This window comes from Oncorhynchus gorbuscha, linkage group LG02 (genome assembly GCF_021184085.1).
Source record: "Oncorhynchus gorbuscha isolate QuinsamMale2020 ecotype Even-year linkage group LG02, OgorEven_v1.0, whole genome shotgun sequence".
Classification (NCBI taxonomy): domain Eukaryota; kingdom Metazoa; phylum Chordata; class Actinopteri; order Salmoniformes; family Salmonidae; genus Oncorhynchus; species Oncorhynchus gorbuscha.
In genome coordinates, this window is record NC_060174.1 from 14,553,291 (window position 1) to 14,563,290 (window position 10,000).

The 10,000-nt window shown below is 47.1% G+C and overlaps 1 protein-coding gene across 2 annotated transcripts in view; it reads right to left on the reverse strand.

The window, feature by feature from the left end:
* LOC123997602 (nuclear factor 1 A-type-like) overlaps positions 1-10,000 on the reverse strand; it is a 241,295-nt gene that overhangs the window by 3,878 nt on the left and 227,417 nt on the right. Inside the window, exon 12 of one of the 2 annotated variants that reach the window (XM_046302013.1) lies at positions 3,960-5,522. The exons of the other annotated variant lie outside the window; for it this stretch is intronic. Coding sequence (XP_046157969.1) covers positions 4,069-5,522 — 1,454 coding nt within the window. The 3' untranslated portion in view covers positions 3,960-4,068. Of the gene's footprint in view, positions 1-3,959; positions 5,523-10,000 lie in introns of those variants that run through there. 2 annotated transcript variants of the gene reach the window in all.

Here is a 10,000-nt window from a genome sequence, read left to right on the forward strand (position 1 = left end):
GTACCCAGTGAAAGAGAGAAGACAGAGAGATAGCAAGGAGAAAGAAGTACCCAGTGAAAGAGAGAAGACAGAGAGATAGTAAGGAGAAAGAAGTACCCAGTGAAAGAGAGAAGACGGAGAGATAGCAAGGAGAAAGAAGTACCCAGTGAGAGAGAGAAGACAGAGAGATAGCAAGGAGAAAGAAGTACCCAGTGAAAGAGAGAAGACGGAGAGATAGCAAGGAGAAAGAAGTACCCAGTGAAAGAGAGAAGACGGAGAGATAGTAAGGAGAAAGAAGTACCCAGTGAAAGAGAGAAGACGGAGAGATAGCAAGGAGAAAGAAGTACCCAGTGAAAGAGAGAAGACAGAGAGATAGTAAGGAGAAAGAAGTACCCAGTAAGAGAGAAAGGAGGGATCTTGGCCTGTTTCTTTAAACTCCTGTCAATGGAACCAGTAATCTCATCATGCTGACTCAGGACGCTGGGCTAAAGTGCCTGCAGATGAGTGTCATCTCAGAGGAGTTCAGCCTCATGTAATGCAAACCAGCTCCCAGCCCGGTGTGCTTATGAAACCACCTCTCCCTCTCTCTCTATGCCTCCCTTTATTCCCCCCTACCAATCTCTTCTCTGCCCAAACACCATCTCTCTTTACACCTCATCTCTTCACTGCCTCCCCCTCAGCATCCCCATCTCCCCCCTTGCTCTACCCATGCGTCGCCCCCTGCGTCGCCCCCTGCCTCTCTCCCTCCCTGTCTCCCCTCTACCTTCCTCTCCCCCTTCTCTCACTCTACCTATGTCTCCCTTCTACCTTCCTCTCCCCCTTCTCTCACTCTACCTATGTCTCCCTTCTACCTTCCTCTCCCCCTTCTCTCACTCTACCTATGTCTCCCTTCTACCTTCCCCTCTCCCCCTCTCACTCTACCTATGTCTCCCTTCTACCTTCCCCTCTCCCCCGTCTCACTCTACCTATGTCTCCCTTCTACCTTCCTCTCCCCCTTCTCTCACTCTACCTATGTCTCCCTTCTACCTTCCTCTCCCCCTTCTCTCACTCTACCTATGTCTCCCTTCTACCTTCCTCTCTCCCTCCTCTCACTCTACCTATGTCTCCCTTCTACCTTCCTCTCTCCCTCCTCTCACGCTACCTATGTCTCCCTTCTACCTTCATCTCTCCCTCCTCTCCTGCTCCATCCTTTACAGCTCCCTGATCATTCACCACCATTACTTATTTACATCCATACTATCATAAGCCACCTATCAGTATATTACAGTACACTATGCTATGTCAAAGTCCCAAATGGCATCCAATTCCATTTCTAGTGCACCATTTCTAGTGCACTTTTGACCAGGACCCATAGTATTCTGGTCAAAAGCAGTGCACTATATAGGGAATAGGTGCCATTTGGGACGTATCCTATGACACCTCCTCGGTGTCCTGCAGACCTCCTCTATTGCAGACACCCAAACTAACTCATAATCAGTGAAATGACTAGTACTGTGTGTGTTTTTGGTCTTGGCACGTCTTGTAATATTACTGTACCCCCAGATGCATTGATAAGTGACAGTGTTGCCTGAGACAGTTGTCTGCTTGTATTAGAATGCATCATAATTACTGTGGGAAAGTAAACTGGTCAGAGCTTCTCCCCCTACTGGTTCAACAAGGTAACGACACCCAGCCCGCCTAAATACACAACACACTGTTTATAATTATGGCAGCGCCAAAACAAACAATTTAAAAGGTGAATATTTAACTTCTGTAAAGGTGCAATCTGTAACTCATACACATTTAAGTGCAGAGGTAGTATCCCTTCAAATCAGAGAAGACAAAGACAGATTGCGCATTTAAATCCTCCGTCTAAAGATGTGCTAATGTCCTATATGAGAGAAGTGACTATAAGGCAACTATGATCATTTGTACTAGCCTCACTGTGTGTGTGTGTGTGTGTGTGTGAGTGAGTGAGTGAGTGAGTGAGTGAGTGAGTGAGTGAGTGAGTGAGTGAGTGAGTGAGTGTGTGTGTGTGTGTGAGTGAGTGAGTGAGTGAGTGAGTGAGTGAGTGAGTGAGTGTGAGTGAGTGAGTGAGTGAGTGAGTGAGTGAGTGAGTGAGTGAGTGAGTGAGTGTGTGTGTGTGTGTGTGTGTGTGAGTGAGTGAGTGAGTGAGTGAGTGAGTGAGTGTGTGTGTGTGTGGGCGTATATACATGTCTCGACTAGTCAGGAGGACAAGGGGGCGGGCTGTGTGTGTATCTGGTGTGTGAAAACAGTATTCTAGACAGGCACAGAGCAGAGCATCACGGGGTCCTCAGTGCTGTGTCTCAGGAGGCAACCGCCACTGGCTCCCATGGCAGCACTGACTCGCGGGCACTGTGCCCACAACACACCCCGTAGGTCATTGGCAATGCCTAAAACCCATTCCCTTCTTCCACGGGCACTGACCTCGCCACTGACAACCCCCCACCCACTCTCCCAAACAAGACAACTTTTCAATGAGAGAGGGAGAGGGGGTTGGAGGGTGGACACACACAGGCACCTCAATCAACCCTTCCCCCTCGTTTCCATGGCGAGCAGACTGGGAATGTTTACTATTACAGTCACATCTCTCCCTCTTGTTTCTCCCTCCATCACTCACTCTCTCCATGGGGCTAACATTGGCTACTATGGGTAACTTTTGTCCCCCGAGCCGCGGGGTGGTTTTCAAACAGGCGCTGAGGGCCGTGTGTGTGTGTGTGTGTCTGTGTGTGTGCATCTCGGGCGTTTTCATGTTTCATGCTGTAATACAGCCCCCGGCCCCCCCCCCACAGACAATATGGACAATAAAGGAAGGCAGAGGGAACATGGCTGCTCACGTAGAGTCACCCCCCTTGTAGAGTCACCCCCCTTGTAGAGTCACCCCCCTTGTAGAATCCAGTGTCTGGACCCTCGTGGAGTCCAGTGTCTGGACCTTTGTAGAGTCACCCCCCTTGTAGAGTACAGTGTCTGGACCCTTGTAGAATCCAGTGTCTGGACCCTTGTAGAATCCAGTGTTTGGACCCTTGTAGAGTCCAGTGGACGGATCCTTGTAGAGTCCAGTGTCTGGACCCTTGTAGAGTCCAGTGGACGGATCCTTGTAGAGTCCAGTGTCTGGATCCTTGTAGAGTCCAGTGTCTGGATCCTTGTAGAGTCCAGCGTCTGGACCCTTGTAGAGTCCAGTGTCTGGATCCTTGTAGAGTCCAGTGTCTGGATCCTTGTAGAGTCCAGTGGACGGATCCTTGTAGAGTCCAGTGGACGGATCCTTGTAGAGTCCAGTGTCTGGACCCTTGTAGAGTCCAGTGGACGGATCCTTGTAGAGTCCAGTGTCTGGATCCTTGTAGAGTCACCCCCCCTTGTAGAGTCCAGTGTCTGGACCCTTGTAGAGTCCAGTGGACGGATCCTTGTAGAGTCCAGTGTCTGGACCCTTGTAGAGTCCAGTGGACGGATCCTTGTAGAGTCTAGTGTCTGGACCCTTGTAGAGTCCAGTGGACGGATCCTTGTAGAGTCCAGTGTCTGGATCCTTGTAGAGTCCAGTGTCTGGACCCTTGTAGAGTCCAGTGGACGGATCCTTGTAGAGTCCAGTGTCTGGATCCTTGTAGAGTCCAGCGTCTGGACCCTTGTAGAGTCCAGTGTCTGGACCCTTGTAGGGTCCAGTGGACGGATCCTTGTAGAGTCCAGTGTCTGGACCCTTGTAGAGTCCAGTGTCTGGACCCTTGTAGAGTCCAGTGTCTGGACCCTTGTAGAGTCCAGTGTCTGGACCCTTGTAGAGTCCAGTGTCTGGATCCTTGTAGAGTCCAGTGTCTGGATCCTTGTAGAGTCCAGTGGACGGATCCTTGTAGAGTCCAGTGTCTGGATCCTTGTAGAGTCCAGTGTCTGGATCCTTGTAGAGTCCCGTGTCTGGATCCTTGTAGAGTCCAGTGTCTGGACCCTTGTAGAGTCCAGTGTCTGGACCCTTGTAGAGTCCAGTGGACGGATCCTTGTAGAGTCCAGTGTCTGGATCCTTGTAGAGTCCAGTGTCTGGACTCTTGTAGAGTCCAGTTGACGGATCCTTGTAGAGTCCAGTGTCTGGACCCTTGTAGAGTCCAGTGTCTAAATCCTTGTAGAGTCCAGTGTCTGGACCCTTGTAGAGTCCAGTGTCTGGATCCTTGTAGAGTCCCGTGTCTGGATCCTTGTAGAGTCCAGTGTCTGGACCCTTGTAGAGTCCAGTGTCTGGACCCTTGTAGAGTCCAGTGGACGGATCCTTGTAGAGTCCAGTGTCTGGATCCTTGTAGAGTCCAGTGTCTGGACTCTTGTAGAGTCCAGTTGACGGATCCTTGTAGAGTCCAGTGTCTGGACCCTTGTAGAGTCCAGTGTCTGGACCCTTGTAGAGTCCAGTGGACGGATCCTTGTAGAGTCCAGTGTCTGGACCCTTGTAGAGTCCAGTGTCTGGACCCTTGTAGAGTCCAGTGTCTGGACCCTTGTAGAGTCCAGTGGACGGATCCTTGTAGAGTCCAGTGTCTGGACCCTTATAGAGTCCAGTGTCTGGACCCTTGTAGAGTCCAGTGGACGGATCCTTGTAGAGTCCAGTGTCTGGATCCTTGTAGAGTCCAGTGTCTGGACCCTTGTAGAGTCCAGTGTCTGGACCCTTGTAGAGTCCAGTGTCTGGACCCTTGTAGAGTCCAGTGTCTGGACCCTTGTAGAGTCCAGTGGACGGATCCTTGTAGAGTCCAGTGTCTGGACCCTTATAGAGTCCAGTGTCTGGACCCTTGTAGAGTCCAGTGGACGGATCCTTGTAGAGTCCAGTGTCTGGATCCTTGTAGAGTCCAGTGTCTGGACCCTTGTAGAGTCCAGTGGACGGATCCTTGTAGAGTCCAGTGTCTGGACCCTTGTAGAGTCCAGTGTCTGGACCCTTGTAGAGTCCAGTGTCTGGACCCTTGTAGAGTCCAGTGTCTGGACCCTTGTAGAGTCCAGTGGACGGATCCTTGTAGAGTCCAGTGTCTGGACCCTTATAGAGTCCAGTGTCTGGACCCTTGTAGAGTCCAGTGGACGGATCCTTGTAGAGTCCAGTGTCTGGATCCTTGTAGAGTCCAGTGTCTGGACCCTTGTAGAGTCCAGTGGACGGATCCTTGTAGAGTCCAGTGTCTGGACCCTTGTAGAGTCCAGTGGATGGATCCTTGTAGAGTCTAGTGGACGAATCCTTGTAGAGTCCAGTGGACGGATCCTTGTAGAGTCTAGTGGACGGATCCTTGTAGAGTCCAGTGTCTGGACCCTTGTAGAGTCCAGTGTCTGGACCCTTGTAGAGTCCAGTGGACGGATCCTTGTAGAGTCCAGTGTCTGGACCCTTATAGAGTCCAGTGTCTGGACCCTTGTAGAGTCCAGTGGACGGATCCTTGTAGAGTCCAGTGTCTGGATCCTTGTAGAGTCCAGTGTCTGGACCCTTGTAGAGTCCAGTGTCTGGGCCCTTGTAGAGTCCAGTGGACGGATCCTTGTAGAGTCCAGTGGACGGATCCTTGTAGAGTCCAGTGGACGGATCCTTGTAGGTCTCTCTATGGGTGTCTGAAGAACTGAGAGGGATTGGAAGAGATCACACCAGCACCACTGCTATGGCTAGAGAGCCTAGCTCTGCTCATTTACATTGAAGTCAATGACAAGATCATTTTCTCCTTTTACAAGTGACCTAGTCCAAGAACAACATGAACAAATAGACTAAAGTTATTTATCAGATAAGACACTGTGATGACTGCAGAGCCCATGGTCCTTATGGTCATTGGACAAATCTGTCGTTCTGCCCCTGAACAGGCAGTTAACCCACTGTTCCTAGGCCGTCATTGAAAATAAGAATTTGTTCTTAACTGACTTGCCTAGTAAAATAAAGGTAAAATTAAAAATAAAAAAATTCTATAGGGTTATGCCCATGGTCCTTATGGTCATTCTATAAGTTTAGGGTTATTCCCATGGTCCTTACCAAAATGACATCCTGAATACACGTTAAAACAATGGCTCACACACCCACATGGGGATTGTGTGTGTGCTGTATGTGTGTGTTTGGAGGGGTGGTTGAGAAGCCAGCCTCGGTGACACAGGCCTCAGCGCCAGGCCACATTAATAATGCACAGAACGCCAGATCGCAAGGCCTGAGCAAACACAGATGGATAGAGGAATGGGCTGGCTTAGTGGATAACCCTGGTGGAGAGAGAGAGAGAGAGAGAGAGGGGGTGGATGGGTGGAGAGAGAGAGAAAGAGGGAGGGTGAGAAAGGGGGGAAGAGAGGGGAGAGAGGGAGACAGAGAGAAGGAGAGACAGAGAGAGATGGAGAGAAGGGGTGGGGGAGAGACAGTGAGAGACAGAGAGAGACAGAGAAGGGGGAGACAGAGAGAGACATAGAGAGGGGATGGGGAGAGAGACAGAGAGAGACAGAGAGAGACAGAGAGGGGGGGTGAGGGAGAGACAGAGAGAGGGGTGGGGGAGAGACAAAGAGAGAGAGAGAGAGAGAGAGAGAGAGAGAGAGAGAGAGAGAGAGAGAGAGAGAGAGAGAGAGAGAGACAGAGAGAGAGACAGAGAGAGGTAGTGGGGGGAGAGACAGAGAGAGACAGAGAGACAGAGAGAGACAGAGAGAGAGACAGAGAGGCACAGAGAGAGAGGCAGAGAGAGGCAGACAGAGACAGAGAGAGACAGAGAGAGACGGAGAGACAGAGAGACAGAGAGACAGAGAGAGACACAGAGACAGAGAGACAGAGAGAGACAGAGAGACAGAGAGACAGAGAGAGACAGAGAGAGCGACAGAGAGAGACAGAGACAGAGAGAGACAGAGAGAGAGAGAGACAGAGAGAGACAGAGAGACAAAGAGAGCCAGAGAGAGACAGAGACAGAGAGAGAGAGAGAGCAATACTCAATCATGAGGCATCAAAGCCAAAGGAACTGAGTAACATTAAGAAATGCTATAGATGGAAGGAATGCAGTTTGGAAACCTACCAAAAAACAATTAGGCAACAACAAATTCAATCCCTTTTAGACAATTTCCTGGGTAAAACGTTCCACTGTAATAGTGAAGGTGTAAACTTGGCAGTAGAAAATCTTAACAGTATATTTGACCTCTCAGCTTCCCTATCAAATCTAAAAATCTCAAATAGAAAACTGAAGAAAATTAACAATAATGACAAATTGTTTGATGAAGAATGCAAAAATCTAAGAAAGAAATTGAGAAACCTGTCCAACCAAAAACATAGAGACCCGGAAAACCTGAGTCTATGCCTTCACTATGGTGAATCACTAAAACAATACAGAAATACACTACGGAAAAAGAAGGAACAGCATGTCAGAAATCAGCTCAATGCAATTGAAGAATCCATAGACTCTAACCACTTCTGGAAAAATTGGAAAACAATAAACAAACAACAACACGAAGAATTATCTATCCTAAATGGAGATGTATGGGTAAACCACTTCTCCAATCTTTTTGGTTCTATAACAAAGAATAAAGAGCAAAAACATATACATGATCAAATACAGATCTTAGAATCAACTATTAAAGACTACCAGAACCCACTGGATTCTCCAATTACATTGAATGAGTTACAGGAGAAAATAAAAACCCTCCAACCCAAAAAAGCCTGTGGTGTCGATGGTATCCTCAATGAAATGATCAAATATACAGACAACAAATTCCAATTGGCTATACTAAAACTCTTTAACATCATACTTAGCTCTGGCATCTTCCCCAATATTTGGAACCAAGGACTGATCACCCCAATCCACAAAAGTGGAGACAAATTTGACCCCAATAACTACCGTGGAATATGTGTCAACAGTAACCTTGGGAAAATCCTCTGCATTATTATTAACAGCAGACTCGTACATTTCCTCAATGAAAACAATGTACTGAGCAAATGTCAAATTGGCTTTTTACCAAATTACCGTACAACAGACCATGTATTCACCCTGCACACCCTAATTGACAACCAAACAAACCAAAACAAAGGCAAAGTCTTCTCATGCTTTGTTGATTTCAAAAAAGCCTTCGACTCAATCTGGCATGAGGGTCTGCTATACAAACTGATGGAAAGTGGTGTTGGGGGTAAAACATATGACATTATAAAATCCATGTACACAAACAACAAGTGTGCGGTTAAAATGGGCAAAAAACACACACATTTCTTCACACAGGGTCGTGGGGTTAGACAGGCATGCAGCTTAAGCCCCACCCTCTTCAACATATATATCAACGAATTGGCGCGGGCACTAGAAAAGTCTGCAGCACCCGGCCTCCCCCTGCTAGAATCCGAAGTCAAATGTCTGCTGTTTGCTGATGATCTGGTGCTTCTGTCACCAACCAAGGAGGGACAGCAGCACCTAGATCTTATGCACAGATTCTGTCAGACCTGGGCCCTGACAGTAAATCTCAGTAAGACCAAAATAATGGTGTTCCAAAAAAGGTCCAGTCACCAGGACCACAAATACAAATTCCATCTAGACACTGTTGCCCTAGAGCACACAAAAAACTATACATACCTTGGCCTAAACATCAGCGCCACAGGTAACTTCCACAAAGCTGTGAACGATCTGAGAGACAAGGCAAGAAGGGCATTCTATGCCATCAAAAGAAACATAAATTTCAACATACCAATTAGGATTTGGCTAAAAATACTTGAATCAGTCATAGAGCCTTTGCCCTTTATGGTTGTGAGGTCTGGGGTCCGCTCACCAACTAAGACTTCACAAAATGGGACAAACACCAAATTGAGACTCTGCACGCAGAATTCTGCAAAAATATCCTCTGTGTACAACGTAAAACACCAAATAATGCATGCAGAGCAGAAGTAGGCCGATACCCAGTAATTATCAAAATCCAGAAAAGAGCCATTAAATTCTACAACCACCTAAAAGGAAGCGATTCACAAACCTTCCATAACAAAGCCAACACCTACAGAGAGATGAACCTGGAGAAGAGTCCCCTAAGCAAGCTGGTCCTGGGGCTCTGTTCACAAACACAAACACACCCTACAGAGCCCCAGGACAACAGCACAATTAGACCCAACCAAATCATGAGTAAACAAAAAGATAATTACTTAACACATTGGAAAGAATTAACAAAAAAACAGAGCAAACTAGAATGCTATTTGGCCCTACACAGAGAGTACACAGCGGCAGAATACCTGACCACTGTGACTGACCCAAAATTAAGGAAAGCTTCGACTATGTACAGACTCAGTGAGCATAGCCTTGCTATTGAGAAAGGCCGCCGTAGGCAGACATGGCTCTCAAGAGAAGACAGGCTATGTGCTCACTGCCCACAAAATGAGGTGGAAACTGAGCTGCACTTCCTAACCTCCTGCCCAATGTATGACCATATTAGAGATACATATTTCCCCCAGATCACACAGATCCACAAAGAATTCGAAAACAAATCCAATTTTGAAAAACTCCCATATCTACTGGGTGAAATTGCACAGTGTGCCATCACAGCAGCAAGATTTGTGACCTGTTGCCACGAGAAAAGGGCAACCAGTGAAGAACAAACACCATTGTAAATACAACCCATATTTATGCTTATTTATTTTATCTTGTGTACTTTAACTATTTGTACATTGTATATATATATATATAATATGACATTTGTAATGTCTTTACTGTTTTGAAACTTCTGTGTAATGTTTACTGTTCATTTTTGTTGTTTTTCACTTTATATATTCACTTTGTATGTTGTCTACCTCACTTGCTTTGGCAATGTTAACACATGTTTCCCATGCCAATAAAGCCCTTGAATTGAATTGAATTGAATTGAGAGAGAGGGGGGATGTGTAAATAGATAAATAAGTAATAAGTGTTCATGTTGTTTTGTTTATTTCACTTTTGTTTATTATCTACTTCACTTGCTTTGGCAATGTAAACATATGTTTCCCATGCCAATAAAGCCCCTTGAATTGAAATTGAAATGAAGTAAAAACAAACCATAAATAACAGCAGCAGCCACTCGGCTAACCCTCCTACCCCCTCCTCCTCCTCCTCCCTCCCTCCCTACCTTCCTCTCTGGCGATTATGACAAA